Consider the following 22919-nt stretch of genomic DNA (forward strand, 5'->3'; position numbering starts at 1 on the left):
CAAAAAACTCCAAATTCCTAAACCTAAAGTTCTAAAACATCAAGGACTTCGAAATTTATATACTGATAAACTTATACATTTAAGAGTCTAATTTAGTATCAGTGACAATATAGTAACCTTCCTACAATTCTATAATTTCAGAACTCCAACATTTAAGAACACAAAAAAAAGTTCAACTTCAAGAACCAAAAAACCCCTCATGAACTACAAAATCAAGAAACCTAATTCAACACCTACAAATTCTCAAGAACTTCAAAACCCAAAAATCTAAGAATCTAAAACCCAGAATTCGCTCCTGAAAAAGTGCGTTATCTCTAGATATTGAAACAAATAGTCCATCGTCGATTGTCCACCGTATTTGCAAATTCTCGAAGGAAGTCGAGATCATGTAGTAATCGAGTAGGACAAGAATGGCAGGGATTGGCTGCGCGTAGGATCGATGTTTAACCGGGACCGCGCTCGCGCAGCTCGGTTTTTCAGCAAGCGGAGGCCAGCGTCGTTAATACTCTAAAACACTCATCCTCTTCCTTGGAAAATTTTCGTCGGCCTTATTCCTAGATCAGCAGTTCTCCCTTCCATAATTTCGAATGAAGTCCATCGAGAACTCGGCCGTGGTCTCAACTCGCGGCACAGTCTCCTCTCCGAGGGGAAGCGGACATCGCTTGTTCGTGAGGTCCGTTAAAAGTATTCGTTACGGGTCTCGTGTACTACACGATCACCAGGGCCGATCGCGTATTGAAAGCTGTGCAAAAGTTCGTCGAAGCTCCAGGTTCCGCTTCGTTCCCTCGCGTGCGTGCGTAAAGGCGTGCGCGCGCGCGCGCATAGTCGCTCGAACTCGATGGTTCAGTTGGTTATCGACGTTCGTATGTACGGGGCGCGTTGCTAGAGTTCTCCTTCGAGGCAGTTCAGTCGGGAAAGGAAAGAATTCGCGCGGGACGAAATAGAAATAAAAATCGGAGAAACGGAAGAGAAAAATAGCCGTCGAAGAGGTGGGAGGGCTACATGGCTCCTAAAATCGCCTGTTCGTTCCGTCGTCCACGCGTCAGTCGTCCACGTTCCAGCGTACGCCAGAGGACCGTTCGATCGAAATAAATTAAACGATGCCCGAATCGGTTTCTTCCGCGATCTGAGGACGACCGGCTTATATGTCAGACGCAATCGAGAGGAACGCTGCGATCAACGGAAGACGAAAGAGGAGAAAACCGAGGGAAAAGAGGGCATGCGGGATAGTACAGATACGTGAAACGTGGGCTTCCATCGAGAGTTAAAGTGTGATTGTGCGGATCTCATCTCGATGCTTCGATCCCGCTCGAGAAGCGTGCTGTCTGCGCCCGCTACGGGAATCGCTCGATCCGAATCGTGTCAGAGATTCCGTTAATCGCTGTCGTATCGATCGTCCTCCAAACAGGAATTCGAACGATCCTGGCTTGATCGATGCTGAAGAACAATAAGACTCTGAGCAGACCGAATAACAGGGAGACGAAGAATACCTTAAGGAGATCCCTCCCGTCCGCTGTTCGCAGAAAACAGCCCGCGTGGGAGCCTGTTCGACGAATAGGCGGGTTCTTACCAGGCATGCCTTCCTCGTTACCCTGAGGAATCTTTTATTTTCCTTATGCTCGAGTAACACGCGGAAGAACAAGCTATTCTTCCAATTAGACGATCGAGAATCGTTGGGCCTTTTGTTCGACTGCCACCGTTCACGATCCTTGTCCTCGACATCATCGTTGTTATTGTTACTGTTGTTGCACTCGACGAACGGCCTTGTCGCTGCTGTCGCTGTTTTACTCTTGCCCGTGAGATCCGCTTGGATCGCGGTGATTTCAAATTCGCACGCGCTCTTTACACCTTCGGTCGACGCGTTTTAACGATAGGAGAGGTTTGGCTTTGAAACAAGTGACTCCGGAACGAAGAATGGTAGTCAAGAACGAGAACACGAGAAATGGGCATGAGCTGGCTCCGTTGAACGAGGAACGTCAGGCTGGCCAGAACGTGACAATCGTCGTGACCGGAAGTCAAAATGCTGCTACCAGCCAGGAAACCAAGGAGGACAACAGAGCGGCATGGAGCGGCAAAATGCAATTTTTCCTCAGTATTATCGGCTACAGCGTGGGACTCGGGAATATATGGAGATTCCCTTACCTGTGCCAACAGAACGGAGGAGGTGAGCTGTCGTGATTAACATTTTTTTTTTATTCGTTCCGAATACAAATTGATAACCATGTTACGAGTAAGTTGCAGATTTCGAGCGAGGTCTTTAAATAGCTTGGAAATGCAAAGACCGCGAGGAAAAGTTGAACGATATAACATCTCTATTTTGTTACCATCGTTTTTAAGGTGTTGACCGTTAGAATTCTTAGAGTACTCATTTTTATATTTAATCCCCAGAACTGATTTTTGTAGAACTCCTATAGAATTAATTCTTACGATCAACATACATGAGAAAGAATTAATTCTGCATAGAAAAGCATCATCGATTTCCTTAACATTGTAGTCTAAACACTTCTCGCTAGAAGAAACAAATGTGCAGTTCGTCTTAAGAAAAAAATCAATGACAAATAAAAACACAACGGAATGTTCCAAGAAATCTACATAAACAATATGCAGTTCCATCTAATTTGTGTATTTATGATTTCGAACTGTAAATTAGTAAACCTGAAATAAGTTCTATGTCTGACACACGAACATTTTCACTGCGAGCCACAGAGATCTGATAGTAAACAGAGTATTAGAAGATAAAATGTAAAAACCAAAAGTAATTTAAATTTCCTGTATGGCATATGAAGGTTAAGTCTAATCTTCACACTTAAGTAATTGAAACTGTTATCATAGAAACCCGATACGCTACCCTCAGTGAAACAAATTTCTATTTCACAAGAATAACCATTATTTTTATATATTTTTTTTAAATCCTTATCTAGATTATATGTTGAAATCAGTATCAATCCCCTATGCGAGAAAAGCAAATATTTTAACCAAACAGTCGCACTTTGAACATATTGTCACTCACATGTTGGTGAACATATGTGTCATACGTCATAGTTCTGTGAAAGTAGAAAATGCAGTCGAAAATCAAATTTTTTGGCGTGGATATCAAGTCCATTATACATCTGGCATTCTTTATCGATCAAAAATAAAATAAAAATACTATACTATGAAGAAAATGAAAGTATACAAAAGTGAAGAAAAATAAATGAAATTTGAACTTGAAAATGATATGTGTATAAGAAGAAGAATCGATTTAGTTAAAGATCCACGCAGCAATCCGATGCCTAAACGCTATTTTCGGTCACCCTGATGAACTATTCCCCTTCCAGCGTGATTCTAAAACCATGTCTTAAAAATATATGTCTTCGAAGTGTTTCGCGTATCCTCGAAATACCAAGAATCGTTGTGTCGGTTCGATACGTTCTATCCTCGAAAACCCAGAGAAACGATAAAATCCTATCAAATTCGCCCTTGAACCCTCCATCTATTCTATCCACGACCTATGACTATATGTGTCGCACCGGTGTAAGTCGATTATGTCCCGATGCAAACGAAATGGAACGTAACGAAACGGAATGGAATGGAACGAAATGAAACGTAAACCACGGTTACGCGAGCTGGTGGAACATTGGCGTAGGTACGGGTCAGGGTAGGACCCCATACAAATATTGACTGCCGAGGCACATGTGGGAGGGCAGTAGGCTATTGCGTGCTAAAAGTTGGAAGATTCAGCAATTCAGGAGTTTCGGAGATTAGAAATTTAGGAATTTTGGGATTTTTGGGATTTTTGGAGTTTTGGAGTTTTGGAGTTTTGGAATTCGGGAATTTGGGATTCGGGAATTTTGAAATTCGGGAATTTGGGATTTGGGATTTTTGGAATTCGGCAATTTTGATATTCGGGGTTTTGGAATTCGGTAATTTTGGAATTGGGAAATTTTAGGATTCGGGAATTTTGGAATTGGGAAATTTTAGGATTCGGGAATTTTGGAATTCAGAAATTTTGGTATTCGGGAATTTTGGAATTCGGGAATCTTGGAATTTGGGAATTTTGGAATTCGGAAATTTTGGAATTCGGGGATTTGGAATTTAGGAATTTTGGAATTCGGAAATTTTGGAATTCGGGGATTTGGAATTTGGGAATTTTGGAATTCGGAAATTTTGGAATTCGGGGATTTGGAATTTGGGAATTTTGGGATTCGAAAATTTTGGAATTCGGGGATTTGGAATTTGGGAATTTTGGGATTCGAAAATTTTGGAATTTGGGGATTTGGAATTTGGGAATTTTGGAATTCGGAAATTTTGATACTCGGAAATTTTGGATTTCAGGAATTTTGGTATTCGAGAATTTCGGAATTCGAAAATTCAGGAATTTCCAAAAGTTGCAATTTCTAAATTTTTAAACTACCAACATTGAAAGATAAAAAATTCCCAAATTTCAATATTTTTAAATTACCAGTATTTCCAAGTCTCCAGTATAACAAATTCTCAAGTTCCCAAATATTCAAATATCCATATCTCACCTAACACCCATAATCCCACATTTCCAAATCCCCAAACCCCCAACATGTAAATTTTCATATTTCCATACTTCACCTTCTAAAATATTCAAATCTCCAGCTTCCCAGTTCAGAAATTCCCACACTTCGATATCTAAAACGTCCAATTTTCCACATCTTAAATCCTCAAGAACTTGCATTCTCAACGACTCAAATCTGCAAGTACCCACATCTCTACATACCTAAATGCTGGAACCAACTTCCCCAATTTATGTTTGACCAAAGCCCACATTCTCGATAACCCAAATCTACCAGTTCACAACCCGCATACACATGTTCAAATCAGAGAACTTCTCAAACTTTCAAATCTCATAATCCTTTGGTCTGAAATATGCAAATTAATTCTTCTATACCTAACTATTCCATTTCAAATTAGTCTACTTCGTAAATCCCCAATTTCCGACTCTCTAAATCTCTAAGTAGGCGACATCCTAAATCCTTGACTACGCAACACCCTTAATCTGAAACTGTTTATAGAACACTCTAAGTCCTCAAATTTTTGAATTTCATAACTTTAGAATCTGAAATATGCAAATCCTCAGTTGTGGTAGCTGTAACTCCTACATTTCTAGTCGGTCGACTCCCTAAATCCCAGTTATGTAATATCCTAAATCCCCGGGTGTGCAACTTCCTAAATTCCCAATTACCCAACACTTTCAATTTTTAAATTTTCAAATTCCATTACACTGTACATAGTTTCAAATATCCAAGTTCTCAGTTCTCGTATTTGTAACTGCCCCTTCTGCAATTAGGGGACTCTCTAAATCCCCAACTCCTTAAATTCCTAACTTCCTACTCTATAAATCCACGATTACGCAATTCCCTAACTCCCCAATTTCGCAACACTCTGAATCCTTAAATTTTTTAATTTTGTAACCCAAAAAGTCTCAAATACTCAAATCCACAGATTTCCTACCCCCAGTTCCCCATCCTCAATTAGTCCATTTGGGAATTTGGGAATTTTGGTATTCGGGAACTTTGGAATTCGGGAATTTTGGGATTTGGGAACTTTGGAATTTGGGAATTTTGGTATTCGACAATTTTGGAATTCGGGAATTTGGAATTCGGAAGTTTTGGGATTCGGAGATTTGGAATTCGGGAATTTTGGAATTCAGAACTTTTGGAATTCGGGAATTTTGGAATTCGGGGATTTGGAATTCGGGAATTTTGGAATTCGGGGATTTGGAATTCGGAAATTTTGGAATTCAGGACTTTTAGAATTCGGGAATTTTGGAATTCGGGGATTTGGAATTCGGGAATTTTGAAATTCGGGGATTTGGAATTCGGGAATTTTGAAATTCGGGGATTTGGAATTCGGGAATTTTGGAATTCAGAACTTTTGGAATTTGGGAATTTTGAAATTCGAGGATTTGGAATTCAGGGATTTGGAATTCGGGAATTTTGGAATTCGGGAGTTCTGGTACTCGGGAATTTTGGAATTCGGGAATGTGGAATTCGGGAATATTGATATTCGACAATTTTGGAATTCGGTGATTTGGAATTTGGGGTTTGGAATTCGGGAACTTTGGAATTCGGAAATTTTCGTATTCCCCAACTTCCAACTCTCTAAATCCCCAACTACCAACTCCCTAAATCCCCACCTACTCAACCTGCCTAAATCCTCAAATTCTCAAATTTCGTAACCCTACCCAAATCCCCGATTCCCCAACTCCTACCCCTATCTCCTCATCCCCAATTACTCCCCTTCCCAAATCCCCACCATCCCTAAATCCCCAATTACGCAATTCCCTAACTCCCTCCTACGCAAATCCCTCCTATCCCAAATCCTCAAATCCGAAATTTGCGAAACAGCACCCCGTCTAAAAATATTAGTTACGGCAGTGTAGGAATACATCGAACAGCAGGGGGTTGTATCTGGCACGAACGGAATCACGACGTTGCGCGTTACGTCACAGAGCGTGGTTTACGTCGAGCGTTAAATCGAACGCCCCCGCGAATTTTCGCCACGGAAGTTTCCATCAGTCGCGACCGAGGAAGGGATTTCCTCGAGGTGAGCGGATCCTCTACTGCGCAGAACGCGAGGATCTCCACCCGCTCGTTACCTAGCCGCGTTAACGATTCGCCAAGATGTGCCAGTGCTCCGAAACCGAGCCAGGACCTTCTCCACCTTCAATGGAAATTTCCGAGTGCCATGACACGACACCCGGTGTCGAGGACGCCCGTTCAAACCGACGCGACGCCGACGTCCGACGCGCATCGATCGATTTTTAACCGTTCTCTCTCGCCCTCTTTCTCTTTTCTCTCTACCCCTTTTATACACGTAACAACCTCGCAAACTACGTTTATCGCAATCAACTGCCTAAGAGGTAGTCGAGTTTCATCGTACTCTATGTTTTCAAAATATTGGCCCAGACAACCGTTTTAACGATTTTTACCGGTATTACGATTGCAAGCTTGTTATGTAACGTTAGGGAATCTTTAATCTTACTTTCCAATTGCTCTGGAGTTTTATACATTTTTGAAATTGTATTGTCGATGTGCTGAGTTTCATACTTTGGATATTTTTGAAAGATTGGCCCAGGACTAGCCTTGCACACTTTTCAAATTTTTAATTAAAATTTTATTGCACAATTTGCTGGGAGTTTCATAGACTAAAAGACGTACATTTTTAAAATAGTCGATTTGGTGGTTAAAATTTTATTGTCAATGTACTGAGTTTCATCGTTGGTATTTTTGAAAAATTGGTCATGGACTAAAAGGCTTGTACATCTTTAAAATAGGTGATCAATATTTTATTCTACAGTAAGCTTCATCATACTTTGTGTACCTTTAAAAAATTGATGTGAAAAGTCTTGTTAAAATAGTCGATCTAGATGGTTAAACTTTTATTGCACAATAAGCTCCAGTTTCCTCCCCACATTTTTGACAAATTTCAGCTAAAAGTAGATTAAGATATTCGACCTTGCAGGTGATTAAAATCTTACGTAACATGGTAGAGTTTCATCATTGTTCGTTTTCGAAATATTGACCTACATTCAGAGTTTTGTCAATTTTCAGGGTGATCTAAAATAATTAAAATCTTGTTATCTTTATTTTTTTTTAATGTCCACAGTGAAATAACCTTTAATATTTAACATACTTTCGCTTTATAGTTAATGCAAATTTCTTTTGAAGTTAAAAATTAGATTCTAATATAAATATTGTAAAGTGTAGATTAAAATATAATTCAGAATTGTAACTGGTTGTGAACTAGTCATTTTTTATTTGCTTTGGAGTTAATCACTGACCATCAGTGTCTTGCTGTCCCAGAATATAATTTAAAAAAATATTTTCAATGTAAAATTTTAATTAAAACTGACGTCTGAAATTTAGCACAACTTCAATGTACATTATAATTGTCTCTTTTTGAAGTTAATTACTGGTCCTTGTATGTAAGGTTTTCTTTAAAGCCTTTGTCAGTCTTTGCAACCTGTTTTTGTACATAAAGTCTTTCAATTTTTTATAAGAGACGAAAAAAGTCCATTTTCAACACCACATTTTTAATGAAATAATCCAAAAAATAAACTACAAGGTTACACGTATGAAGACAAAGGTGTTGACACACAAATCGTGTAAATGTCATGTAGTGATAAGAACATCTTTGGGCAACGCAATGTTCCACTGTTTTCGTGCCGTTTCCATTGACCGCCATCTTGGATACAGAGGGTGAGGACGCTTCAAACGCTCTCTACACGGCTCTCTGTAACAGTGTTTCTCAAACTTCCTATTCCACCTTCTTGAATTTCATTATCATCCTATGCTATCACTTCAAGCGTTATCCCTGCATTAAGACTCTTGATGTTATTTTTATCGAAAGGTTCTCCCTTCTCTTTTGTACTCGAGTGTTTAATTAGCACTGGTAGGGTGGGTTTGTTTACTATGAATACAAATACGATTTCTCTTTTAGGGGAAATAGGTGTATTTAAATGTAGAAATCTTTTAATGAATATTATTATATTATTAGGTATATTGTTATATTATTATGTATATTATTATATTAGTATGTATATTATTATGTATCGAAAGTTGGTCAGTTAAGTTTGAAATACAAGTACCTTTTAAATGTCACACTTTGAGAACTGTACCTGGAAGAGTAGCTAAGGGAATAGTCCGGAAGTCGCAAGTGAAAGAGAATCTAAAATTAAATTTGAATTGTCATTACCACAGTCCACGGTTTGAGGGTTAATCGATGGCGACCTCGGTGAGAGGACATTCTCAGAGATGATGCCTCGGGACAGTTTCTCTGAGAGGTTCGTAGTCTGTTATCTTTTAATGGTCATGAATGTACAAGGTCGACTAATTTTTGTTACACGAATCCACAAACACCCTTTATATTGCACCTCTCAAGTATCATTTTTAAATATAAATTCAAATGCGAATATAAAATACTTTCCTTCATCCTCAATCTTATATTACAAAAAGAAAGTGCAAAAATTGAGGTAAAAATAACTAGAACGAATTTAACCCCTGTGAATTTATGGAATACCCTTTTCAAGCTATAGTCTTCAAATAAGGTTAATCATAAACTTTCCAACTAAATCTGTCAGGTTGACGACCTAAATTCGTGACCTTCGCTAAAAAATCTAGGTATTGTTTTTGCCAGTTTGATCGATGGTAACCTCGACAACAAGGGTGACGGATGATATTTCACGAACAATGCGTATCAATTTATCATACATTCGTTTTAATTACCAGCTACGAATTCATAAACGTGAAATTTTCTCTGCGGAAACACATGGCCTTTCGAAACATAACGGTTATTATTGGATATACGCAATTGCGCAATTTTATATAACATTGAAATGCTTTTTCGCGAATGTCTAACTAAGAATCGTGTATCGTATATCCAAACAAAACGGTTTATTGCGTCGTTGGCACGTGTAACCGCAGTCATATCACGTGAAACGTGACATGGTTGGTCAATAATTTACAGCGGAATATTCGGAAAAAAAATTCCTTAGAAACCAAGGAATTCTGCCGATCATTCTTTCAATACTCGTGTAGTCAAATTTTATTACTGCCAATTTTTGCTTATGGACTTTTATTTTATATTCATTTTTTTATAGTTTGTTGTGAATATTTGTTACTGAAGTTATTGGTTAAATACTTATAGTGGAATTGTTAGTCAAATAGTTATGTTGAAATTATTAGTCAAATACTTACATTGCAACTTTTGGTTGAATACTTATGTTGAAATTATTAGTCAATTACTTACATTGCTACTTTTGGTTGAATACTTATATTGAAATTATTAGTCAAATACTTACATTGCAACTTTTGATTAAATACTTATATTGAAATTATTAGTCAATTACTTACATTGCTACTTTTGGTTGAATATTTATGTTGAAATTATTAATCAATTACTTACATTGCAACTTTTGATTAAATATTTATATTGAAATTATTAGTCAAATACTTATATTGAAATTATTAGTCAAATACTTATGTTGAAATTATTAGTCAAATACTTATGTTGAAATTATTAGTCAAATACTTACATTGCAACTTTTGATTAAATACTTATATTGAAATTATTAGTCAAATACTTACACTGCAATTTTTAGTTAAATATTTATACTGAAATTATTAGTCAAATATATTAGTTAAATACTTATATTGGAATTATTAATTAAATATGTATATTGGAATGAATAGATAAATATGTACATTGGGATTATTAGTTAAATATGTATATTAGAATTATTACTTAAATATTTATACTAGAATTAATATAAAATTGAAGTGACCTCTGCTAATTTCTGCTATTGAATACTATTGAACATTAATACTTAAAAAATATGAAACTGTACTAATTTAAATATGCTGCAAGCAGAAATGTTCTCATATAATTCTCAATGAAAATAACTGCTCACCCCATACACGGTACAATGTTATACAACAATAAATAATAATATCCACAATAATAATAATAATACTAAATAATAATATCCACAATAATAATAATAATACTAAATAATAATATCCATAATAATAATAATAATAATACAAACAACAGTATGCATATAATAACAATAACCCAATAATTCTACCCAGATAAAATCCACAAAAGATCTCAATTTTCCAACACACAAAATAAAGACCATAAGATCGAAGTTTACACGCGTGTACTTACATACGCGTCACTCGATCAATACCGAACCAGACACTCCGGCTGCGGCTGTCTCGAACTAGACTAGCTCGAAAAAAGGGGTATGAAGGGAACTCTAAACAGGGACAACCCTAAAACGGGAGAGATTAAAAGAGAACGGTTACGCATTCATTTCGGTAATAAGGGGTGTACAAGAGCGGTTGGAATAAACGAGGGCTAACGAACGATATTATTTTAAACGAATGTCGGTACGATAGAAAAATTTATCGGATGCTTTTCAGGTGCCTTTCTCATCCCCTTTTTCGTGATGCTAATCCTAGAGGGTGTACCCCTCTTTTTAATCGAGCTGGGTCTCGGTCAACGAATGCGACAGGGTGCCCTTGGCGTATGGAACACGATACATCCATGGCTAGGTGGTATAGGAATAGCATCTTGCATCGTCACCTTCTTCGTAGCGCTTTACTACAACGTCATCATCACCTGGTGCTTCTATTACCTTTTCAATTCGCTCGAGGTGAGTTGATCGCTGGAATTACCGACTAACTTCTCTGCGCACTGTTTCGTCGATCGAAAATTGTGGGGTTTGTTTTCTTTTCTTCGAATAATTTCCTACGTCGACTGTTTTGTAAAATAATTCGCGGTCTTTTACTTTGTATAATAATTTACAGCGCGGACTGTAATAATTCGAATAACTGGAGAATTTAAATTTTAATTTATGATTCGAATTTTCAGATATTTTGAATTTATAAGTCCAACAATTTTTAGTACAAAATCTCTGATAATTCGAATATTTGAGACTTGAAACTTAGCTTTAAGTTTGATTAAGTTTGAATAACTCGTCCAAAGACTTCATCCAAATAATCAAATATTCAGATGCGTTTTAACTCGAATAATTTTTATTCCTTAAATAATAATTTTCATTCAAGGATTACCTTAGTGACTAAAATAATGTAAGTGATTAATTTGAACAAACAAAGGAACACGAGAAATTATTCGAAAATCCCAGATACTTTTCCCTAAGAATATCAATTTTCATCGATCGTCGAAATATTGGAAAAAACTATGGCGTCTAAGAAGGAGACTCCTACAATTTTGATTAACAAATACGATATATGTTGTTTCATGCCGCGTTCGGTTAGGCCGTCACGATTAAATTCGGCGTAAGTATTTATCGACTTTGTACTTTGCTAGTAATGAGTAAAAGGGAATGGCATGATATAGAGAACGTTGTTCTTCGATTCGAGTTTTACGTTTGCTATTTGGCTTATTTGTAACATTAGTGCTATGTAAGGTTTTCGGTGATTTTTAGTTGGATTTTTGTAGTGCCATTTGTCCACCATTTTGTAGAGATGCTGTTAATAATTATATATTTAACATAACCTAATATCGCCACGTATTATTTTTGAGTGAAGGTGTATCGTTTTAGGTTAGGTTCGCAGCATCTCTACAACTTAACACGTTGATCAAATTTAATTTAAAATGAAATAAACGTCATTATATTACAATACGATCATATAAATATCCATATATGAATATAGGACAAAAGGTTAATTATTTAATGAATTCAGCAAAAATAAAGGTCAACGTGTTAATCCTTAACGCTTCTGTACAATTACTGTTCCCTCGCCACAAGATGAATCCTACTGAAAGATTAATTAAACAAAAGGCATATTCCAAAGCCACAAAAGAATTTACACGAATCATTCACAGCAACCGGTTGCTAAAAACAAGAGCGTGACTTCTTGAGTTCTAGAGTTCATCTTGTGGCACGATAGTGTATAAGATTCTAAAATTGCGTAATTAATCGTAGGAACCTCTACCATGGGCAAAATGTCCAGAAATTGACGGGAAGCCGGTGGAGGAATGCGCGAAGAGTTCAGAAACTGTCTATTTTTGGTACAGAACCACGTTGGACGCTGCTCCGTCGATCGAGGATGGGCAAAGTCTCAAGTGGTGGATCGTCCTTTGTTTGCTGTTGAGTTGGGTCGTCGTGTTCTTTATCGTGATGAAGGGAATACAATCATCGGGAAAGGTAAAGAGAGGCCAAACGTACAATTGGTTCTGTTTTCTTTTCCATCGCAAGGTTTCACTTTCCCTTCGAATTAATTTAACCCTCGTAAACGCTCAAGTCAGATAAACTGTGTCGACGACTTATGTTTTTGCTTGATTTAAAGGTGGTATATTTTACATCCATGTTCCCGTATTTGGTGCTTACTATCTTTTTTATTCGTGGAATAACGTTAAAAGGTGCCAGCGCTGGATTGGCCCACATGTACACGCCAAAGGTAAATTTATCAACTTTATGATTGACGTACTGCACGATACCTCACATATGCATTTGAATACCATGTGGAGATTTGTGAAACATTTTCGTCACTGAACGCAGATTTTGGTATCTGTTTTGGTACGATGGAAATTGCAAAATTTATTATTTTTGCATATGTAACTTTAGGAAATTGATTTTGCTGCATATGTAAATTCGACAATTCAATATTTTCACATATGTAAATTTGAAAGTTTCGTGTTTCTACATATGTAACTTTGGAAAATTGATTTTGCTGCATATGTAAATTTCACAATTTGATATGTCCACGTATGTAAATTTGAGGATTAGATATTCTCACATATGTCACTTTTCGAATTTCATATTCTCACATATGTAAGTTTAAAAGTTTGATACTTCCACATATGTAAATTTGAGAATTGCATATTCTCACATATGTGACTTTTCGAATTTCATATTCTCACATATGTAATTTTGAAAGTTTGATATTTCCACATATGTAAATTTGGGAATTTCATATTCTCACATATGTAACTTGAAGAATTTCATATTCTCACATATGTAAGTTTAAAAGTTTGATACTTCCACATATGTAATTTTGAGAATTTCATATTCTCACATATGTAACTTTAAGAATTTCATATTCTCACATATGTAACTTTTCGAATTTCATATTCTCACATATGTAAGTTTAAAAGTTTGATACTTCCACATATGTAATTTTGAGAATTTCATATTCTCACATATGTAACTTTTCGAATTTCATATTCTCACATATGTAACTTTTCGAATTTCATATTCTCACATATGTAACTTTTCGAATTTCATATTCTCACATATGTAAGTTTAAAAGTTTGATATATCCACATATGTAAATTTGAGAATTTCATATTCTCACATATGTAACTTTTCAAATTTCATATTCTCACATATGTAATTTTAAAAGTTTGATATATCCACATATGTAAATTTGAAAATTTCCTATTCTCACATATGTAATTTTAAAAGTTTGATATATCCACATATGTAAATTTGAGAATTGCATATTCTCACATATGTAACTTTTCAAATTTCATATTCTCACATATGTAATTTTAAAAGTTTGATATTTCCACATATGTAACATTGAGAATTTCATATGTCTACATGTGTAACATTAAGAATTTCATACTTCCACATATGTAACTTTGAAAATTTCATGTTCCCACATATGCAGCTTGAAAAATATGATGCATCTATAAAAATTTCTAAATTCCATACCCCTAAATTTCCCCCAGAATCACCACAAGAATTCCCCCAATATCTGCAGTATTCAAATGCTCACGAGGTACCGTGCACCCCATGAATACACCCTCCATTCTTTCTTCATTCCAGATAGAGAAACTATTAGAGCCGACGGTCTGGCTCGACGCAGCGACCCAGGTTTTTTACAGTTTCGGGCTAGCGTTCGGTTCGTTGATCGCGTTTGGTTCATACAACACTCCGGACAACAACTGCGTCCGGGACGTGATCCTGGTTAGCGGCTGTAACGCCTTCACCGCTATTTACGCGAGTGTCGTAATATTCGCCATTCTAGGCTTTAAGGCGATGACAAAAGTCGATAAGTGCCTCGCGAGGTAAACGAATCCTCTTCAACCCTTCCACCCTCAAAAAAAAAACAACATTCTAAATCGTCCGTCGTTTTTCGCTTTCTGCTTCCAGTAACAAAGACTTACTTTTGCAACATGGACTTTTATCGTTAAACTTCACCACGGACGACTATGATCAAGCTGTAAATACATTTAACAATACCGCATACAATTTCACGCTCGACTCCTGCAGTCTCAGTACAGAATTGGACAAAGTATGAATATATTATTGTTTATTTTATTTGTGTCTGTTTGCTGTTTATTTTGAAACGTTGATCGATTAGGCGGCAGAAGGGACAGGATTGGCGTTCATAGTCTTCACGCAGGCTATTGTCGAGCTGCCTGGGGCGCCATTTTGGTCCTGCATCTTCTTCCTGATGCTTCTAGCACTCGGCCTGGGCTCCCAGATCGGTATACTAGAAGGAATGCTGTGCGTCATTTTCGATATTGATTTGTTCAAGAGAATAAAGAAGCAATACATGACAGGTGAGTTCAATAAAATCTCCGATTATTAACAAAACAATTCTTATAAATATTGCAGCATTAATATAACAGTAATATAACAGTATTTGATACAAGCAATGTCACCAAGTTTCAATGACTTTGATCTTGTTATACTCTCAAGATCATCGAAGTCCTTTAAGTACATCATTATTTAACGAATGCATATTTGTCTTAGGGGTGGTTTGTACAGTATGTTTCTTCGTCGGTCTGATTTTCTGCACCGGCGCTGGAGAATATTGGCTGAAGATGTTCGACAGCTTCGCTGGAACTATAGGTCTCGTGATGGTCGCTCTTATGGAAATGATATCCGTCATCTTCGTATACGGACACGAAAAGTAAGTCCAGTAGAATGTGCAAGTTGCCTGGTACAGTAGATACAGACACGAGACACAGGAGATTAACCGACCACTTGCAGGTTCACAAAGGACATCGAGGAAATGACGGGCTACCGGCCAGGTGCGTACTGGCAGTTCACCTGGCGGTTCCTAGCCCCGATCATCATGGTTTGCATCCTCGTCTCCAGTATAGCATCCATGTTCATAAAGAAGCCCCAATACTCAGCGTGGAACGCCGTCAAGGTAAAAGAACAGATGATCGTTCTCGTATTTCCGTGCCAAATACAGCGAGCGATGTAACGAGTCCCCGTCGTCCTTGATTTATTTTCCAGGGTGAGCCTGTAACTCTGAGTTATCCCGACTGGGTGATGGCCATAGCTGCCGTCATTATTTTCGCGGGCATCGCGCCAATACCCATTGTATTCCTCTTGAGACGGTTCCAATGTGTCAAATTGGACGTTGACATACATCAAGGCAGTATACGACGTATCGATACCACGGTTTCCACCAAAGAGATGATGGGAGACGTCGATGTGAGTAAACATGGACGTACTGTGTTTCATCCTCATATGCATCTTCTTCGTCCATTTATTTACGGTGCTGGGTAAATGAGGTACTTTAGACTGTGGGATATGTGCGGTATGTGGGATGTATGGGATATGTAGGATATGTAGGATATGTGGGATATGTAGGATATGTAGGATATGCAGAGTATGTGGGATATGTAGGATATGTGGGATATGTAACATAGGTAGCATATGTGGAATATGTAACATAGGTAGCATATGTGAGATATGTGGGGTATGTAGCATATGTAGGATATGTGGGATATATAGCATATGTGGGATATGTAGCTTAGGTAGCATAAGTGGGATATGTGGGACATGTAGCATATGTAGGATATGTGGGATATGTAGCATATGTGGGATATGTAGCATATGTAGAATATGTGGGATATGTAGGATATGTGAGATATGTGGGATATGTAGCATATGTGGGATACGTGGGATATGTAGCATATACATATAGGATATGTGGGATATGTAGCATATGTAGGATATTACTAAATTCCACATCTATAAAAATTTCTACAGCAAATATTAAACAATCCAACTCCATCAAAATACCCAAAAAAAAATATCTCCACCCTCATTCACCCAGTGCCATATTGGTACACACAGCACACGCATATGCATCTGTGTGCTTCTCTCTCCATCTCCGTAGCTTCTGTATCCTAAAAGTACCAGCTCGATAACATTACAATCTTATGTATCTCCATTTTGTCGAACACATTTTCACTTAATCACAGCCAGTGTTAAACTAATGATTAAAAATGATCACACACACACAGCCACACACGGGGCACGGTCATATGCTTGTTTAGACAAGGTTGATAAACGTAGTCATCATGGTAGAGGATGACTTAATTGGCGCACCAGATGACTAATCGCGATTAGACAGGATAATCAACTCGAGGTGCGTCGATTAAGCCTGAAAAAGCATAAAGATTCACGTTGGACGTACCTGCCAGTTATAGGGAAGCGTCCATTCTGTGTGCGGTAACGTCGATTAATCGCTTCTCCCATAGCTACCTTACACGTGAGTCCGTAGTATAACTACCGTTTACGGAATGCTGTTAGCTTACAATATATATTTTTCGAAATGTACGCGCTTCGCACTGTCGTGAAAGCTCGAGTACGAGGAATACGGAACGGGAATTGGACCAAGGATCTTCGAATACTTGGGGTTCCAGGCTATCTTCCTTATCTCCATTTACGACTAGATACGCGATTGACGCTCTCGTTATTTACTGTCGCAATCAGTTATGATCTCTGATATCCCTGTTATCTTCCTAGAGCCTAAACTATCTTCCGAAATCTCTAAGTTATCCCTAGGTTTTCTTGGGGAGACTGTTTCTTATAGTTTTTCGCCCTTCAAATTTTCTGGGGTGTTCTAGGTTTTACTAGGACTCCGATCTTCTTATAATCTGAGGTTCTTCTAGAATTTTTTCGAGTTTAGCAGTGATGTTATAGGTGCTTTCTAGTTTCCCTAGGAGGAGCTTAGATTTCTCACGATTCTTCGGTTCTCCTTTCTTCAAATTTCCTTAGATTGTTAATAGGTTTTACTAGGATTTACAACCCTTCTGTAATGTCCGTAGATCCTTGTGGAATCTCCCTGAATTCAACAGAACGCTATTAGTGTTTTTCCCTAGGGAAATCCTTAGATTTCTCACGATTCTTCGGTTCTCCATTCTTCAAATTTCCCTAGATTGTTTCTAGGTTTTACTAGGATTTACCAACCCTTCTCTAATGTCCCTAGATCCTCGTGGAATCTCTCTAAATTCAGCAGAACGCTATTAATGTTTTTCCCTAGGGAAATATATCCTTAGGTTTCTCACGATTCTTCCATTCTCCTTTCTTCAAATTTTCCTAGATTGTTTCTAGGTTTTACTAGAATCAACCCTCTTATAATGTCCCTAGATCTTCATAGAATCTCCCTGAGCAGTAAAATATTTTCCCTAGGGTAGCCAATGTTCTGGAGTTTTCACCAGAATCTTCCCAAATCTACTCTGAGATCTCTAGCTTCAAAAATTCTCTAGATTCCAAGAAATCCTTTAGGTCTCTAAGGTATTACCCTAGGATTTCCCTAGAATTTCTGTACGATATTTTCTTTGATGCTTCTCGAAACCAAACTTTCAGAACCTTTCTAAGATCTCCCTAAAAAAATTTCTAGATTCCCAGTTCTTTCTTGAAATTTCTCCAAACTCATTTTTCCTAGAATTTCACCAGAACTCATTTTCCCTAGAGTTTCACCAGAACCCAATTTCCCTAGAGTTTCATCAGAACCCATAATCTTTAGAATTTCACCAGAATCCATTTTTCCTAGAGTTTCAACAAAACCCTAGAATTTTCCTAGAAAATTCTCCTAAAATTTTTTCTAAAATCTCCTCGGAATAGAAATTAACAAACATACACCAGTCGTAAATGGAAATAAGCTCTCAACGTCAGTTTGCGAATAACAGAGACCAAGCATACTAGGCAGATAAAAAAAGGAATGTCATGGTTGTATTATGGTCACGAATGAATGGAAAGGAAAACAGCTTTCTTCTCGCTTTGACACGTCTCACCGGCACTGCGCTTTTGCCGATAACGAGTACACGCTAGCTTAGCCCACGTTTTTAACCCTTCTTCAAACGACCCCAACAGACGTAGAACTTTCGTAGGTGCACTTGCGTTTGTATCGTTTTGAAGACCTTAGCAAATATCTTGAAACGTTACGAAAGATTAGTACTTTTGAAATAGTACATTAGTAAATTAGTACGATATAGATTTAACAAGCTCTTGATATAAATAGATATAGTGAGCGATATCTTACGGAATTAAGGTAGTCATCGAAAGAAAACTGATATGGAGATAAGCAGATGTTCTAATAACTCTAGCGATTAACAATGTTTGCCTCTTTTCGTGAACAAGTAGATAAGATTTTGAGGAATTTCGAATTTATGATTAGAAATTGTGTACTATAGAATAGCACCCTGAGAAATGAAGAAAGAAGAAGGGTTAAACTGTCACGCATAGCAATAGATTCTACGTTCGAGTTGACGCGGATATCAGAATGGATTTTAATATCGTTCTAAAATTTTCAGTTGGACGAATATCACGATCGACTGGAAGATTTCCCGGAGGAGGACGAAGACATCAACAGCGACGACGACAACAACACCGCACCGCCCATAACGAAGATCGTCCCTAACAAACTACAGGGTAAACCCTTCAAGATGGAAGTAATGGACTTTTAAAAGCGGATTCAGTCCAGTAGAAGGATGATCGAGATATTTCGTGATAAAACACGAGTTACCGATCCGCGGTGAGAAGATCGGTGCTTCTCAAAGCAATATTTTATCTTCCGTCTACGGAACCTGTGACACGGAAGCGAGAATAAACCGAACGAAAATCAAAGACAAAAACGCAGGAAAAATAGGAGAAAAAAAAGAACTCGGCGTACCACGAAGAGAGATCGTTTCGCCTCAGCTCGCTTACGTCGATTCGTTTGCTCGGTTCCCGGGACGCTCATTTTCGTTCGACGACGCTCAAACATTTGCTAAATAGTTGAGTTACGAATAGCGAGCTATTCATTAAGGTGTTGTATTAGGTTTGCTCCGTCGAATCGATGAAACGAATCGTATTTACAGTTTCCCTTCGCGTTTTTAGAAAGAGTACCGTCTGTTTTGCGTTACTGTACGGCTGCGTTTAGAATGAGCGAACGAATGTAGTATTTTATTAGACGATAGTTAGCTCAGCTTAACTTGTATCTTTAAATTTAGTGGACTTTGAATGATTTTACGGTTGATAATGAATTTCAACGACGGTTCGATTGTGAAATTTGTGACATAATCGTGGAATGTGTTTTATGACATAACTGGGAAATGTTTGAAAAATTTAGAATTTCAGATATGGTGAAACGGAATTGAATCGCTTTGTGTTATGTCGGAATTGGTCGAATTGATTTGTGTCGGTTCATAGAGCAAATTAGGATCAATTGTACTGATTTGTCATACCGACTGCATTAAATTGCCTGCATACCGAATTTCCTCAAATTAAATCATGTTGACTTGAAACAATTCAAGTTGAAGTACGCAGAATTGAATTGCATCGAATTGAGTCATGTTAAATTGTGTCAAGCCAAATTCAATTGTGTCGAGTTGAATTATACCGAACTGCATCGTGTTGAATTAACTTGTACCGAATTGTATCGCGTCAAATTAAATTGCACCGAGTTGCATCGCGTCGAATTAAATTGCCCCGAATTGTATCGCGTCGAATCAACTTGCACTGATTTGCAAATTGGATCGTGTCAAATTGTATGGCGCCAAATTCAATTGCCTCGAATTGTATTACACTGAATTGCATCGCGTTGAATTAACTTGTACCGAATTGCATGGCGTCGAATTAAATTGCACCGAATTGCATCGCGTCAAATTAAATTGCACCGAGTTGCATCGCGTCGAATTAAATTGCCCCGAATTGTATCGCGACGAACTAACTTGCACTGAATTGCATCGTGTCGAGTTAAATCGCATTAAATTGGATCGTGTCAAATCGTATCGCGCCAAATTCAATTGCATCGAGTTGAATTACACTGAATTGCATCGTGTTGAATTACCTTGTATGGAATTGTAACGCGTCGAATTAAATTGCCCCGAATTGCATCGCGTCGAACCAACTTGCACTGAATTGCATCGTCGCGAATTAAATCGCATTAAATTGGATCGTGTCAAATCGTATCGCGCCAAATTCAATTGCATCGAGTTGAATTGCACTGAATTGCATCGCGTTGAATTAACTTCTACCGAATTGTATCGCGTGGAATTAAATTGCACCGAATTGCATCGCGTCAAATTAAATTGCACCGAGTTGCATCGCGTCGAATTAAATTGCCCCGAATTGTATCGCGTCGAACCAACTTGCACCGAATTGCATCGTGTCGAATTAAATCACATTAAATTGGATCGTGTCAAATTGTATGGCGCCAAATTCAATTGCATCGAATTGTATTACACCGAATTGCATCGCGTTGAATTAACTTATACCGCAATGTATCGCATCGAATTAAATTGTACCGAATTGTACCGCGTCGAATTAAATTGCCCCGAATTGTACCGCGTCGAATTAAATTGCCCCGAATTGTATCGCGTGGAATTTAATCGTATTAAATTCTATCGCACCAAATTGAATCGCCTCAAGTCGAATTACATCGAATTGTACCGCGTCGAACAAACTTACCCCAAATTGTACCGCGTCAAACAAACTTGTCCCAAATTACATCGACTTGAATCTATTACATGTCATACCAAAATGACTTCCCACGAATAATTGCCACTAATAATATACGAATAATACCAGATAAAATTGTCTCGAAAGACGTCAAACTAGCGTCAAATGGAGTCCCACCGTAAAATAAAATGGCGTCGAAGATCGTTCGCTCACTCTAAACGCACCCACCGACAAAAACGATACGTTTCGTTCGATCTTCCGGCAACATACAAGTCAGAATCCGTCGAAACGTTCCCACGAAGCCTCGTCACCGAAGAAGTCTAAAAACGTTCGACGCTGGAAGAAAATCGCGGCTACAGATCGTTCGACTTCCGGACGGTGCCAACGTTCCTACTGCTTCCAAACCTCAGGGGTAAAAAACAAAAGAGAAAGAAGAAACGGGAGGTGTCGAAAGAGTCTAACTAGACGTTAGAAACCTACTCGCCTAAAACGGAGAAATAGCGTCGTAACGAGTAGGGAATAGATTAAATATAGAGAGACGGTATCTCTTCACGAGTTTCGTAATACTTCCGATTCGCTAGAACCCTGATTACTTAAGACAAACAAAAGTAGAACCGCGAGAAAGTGTTCCGTCGAACCTAGGATGTCTCTGTTCAGGGATCGTCCATCTTCTTTTTGTCGCTTGCCGCGTTTTACCGAGACGGTAATGTCGAGCCTGGATCGAGAAGCTTAGATCGTACTTAAAACGAAAGAAGATCTTCGACAAAAGATACTGAGAGGTTCGGGCAGAATCTCTCTAGTTATCGTGTGCTTCTTTCGTGAATCGCGTTATCGACACGCCAAGAACAAACATCCTGCAAACGCAAGAGCGGCTATCTTTCTGTCGAGCGGTTGTGTCGCTTGGCAAGGTCAGTACCTGGCTCGAGAACATCGATGGTGATACTATTTGAACGTATAAAGATAAAGATAACTATACGGTATAGCGTACACCTTAACAATTTCAATAATCTTACAAGGCAACATTGCTTGCAATTTTAACCCTTCAACTTCTGGTATGGTAATTCTATTCTAATTCTTTTTCAATAACGTTGTCTTCATTTTTTAAACATTTCTGTGGATATTGACGTGGCGAAATCACCATACCAGAGGCTTAAATTGAACGATGAAGCGATTGTATTTTTAGCTTGCGAGGTCATCTGACACCATCTCATTGAGATTAGAAAATATTATACTAATATTTGGATATCTGAAAGAATGGGATTGAGATTGAGGGGGTGTACCTTATCTCGCGTAATTATTCAAATTATTATGTCGGCGATGCTCGAAATACTATTATATTTTTGGCAGCGTGAATGCTCAGATTACTCAGAGGAACCGTATCGCATTTCATTTTTCTCGTTTCTATTCATTTTCTTTTTCTCTCCCTCTTGTTTATCTCTACACAGGAGCATAACCGCTGCTGCGTTCGTAGACATTATAAATATAGATCGTACATAGGGTATATTGTATACACAAGTATCCAAGACGTTTAAATAAAAGCTTATTTATTGCCGAGTAGCATATGTCTATTCCTCCTCTTCTTTCCTTTGCTTCCTTTTAGAAAACTCAAGCAGACAGATGTTCAAAATATTATTATAAGAATTAAGTTCAAAATTAAGTTAATTAATTTGCTACCTTTTAGAAAACTCAAGCAAACAGATATTCAAAATATTATTATAAAAATTAAGTTCAAAATTAA

At 37.8% G+C, this 22919-nt stretch overlaps 1 protein-coding gene across 3 annotated transcripts; it reads left to right on the plus strand.

Moving 5' to 3' along the window:
* Positions 1–589: 589 nt before the first annotated feature.
* LOC100883240 (sodium- and chloride-dependent transporter XTRP3) lies at positions 590–22738 on the plus strand. 3 transcript variants are annotated; one of them, XR_013038867.1, is made up of 13 exons: positions 590–2164; positions 10938–11170; positions 11796–11816; positions 12467–12688; positions 12831–12941; positions 14315–14556; positions 14642–14783; positions 14853–15054; positions 15248–15407; positions 15488–15650; positions 15740–15940; positions 16939–17006; positions 19054–19195. XR_013038867.1 is itself a non-coding variant. In XM_003700769.3 (12 exons), the coding sequence occupies exons 1-12, from the start codon at positions 1915–1917 to the stop codon at positions 19204–19206; spliced, it is 2100 nt and encodes a 699-aa protein (XP_003700817.1). In that variant the 5' UTR covers positions 596–1914; the 3' UTR covers positions 19207–22738. The 3 variants fall into 3 exon arrangements, 2 of the variants coding, with proteins under 2 accessions (XP_003700817.1, XP_003700818.1); XM_003700769.3 differs by lacking the exon at positions 16939–17006 and having other exon boundaries at positions 596–2164; positions 19054–22738; XM_003700770.3 differs by lacking the exons at positions 11796–11816; positions 16939–17006 and having other exon boundaries at positions 598–2164; positions 19054–22738.
* The last annotated feature ends 181 nt before the right edge of the window (positions 22739–22919 follow it).

Source organism: Megachile rotundata, chromosome 7 (genome assembly GCF_050947335.1).
Source record: "Megachile rotundata isolate GNS110a chromosome 7, iyMegRotu1, whole genome shotgun sequence".
Classification (NCBI taxonomy): Eukaryota; Metazoa; Arthropoda; class Insecta; order Hymenoptera; family Megachilidae; genus Megachile; species Megachile rotundata.

Bases quoted from the DNA above. Each gene is read 5' to 3' on its own strand.
- LOC100883240 (XM_003700769.3), top strand. From the start codon at position 1,915: ATGGTAGTCAAGAACGAGAACACGAGAAATGGGCATGAGCTGGCTCCG. The intron at 11,817-12,466 runs GTAAGTATTTAT...AATTAATCGTAG, and splicing joins CCGTCACGATTAAATTCGGC to GAACCTCTACCATGGGCAAA. The intron at 15,055-15,247 runs GTGAGTTCAATA...TATTTGTCTTAG, and splicing joins AAAGAAGCAATACATGACAG to GGGTGGTTTGTACAGTATGT.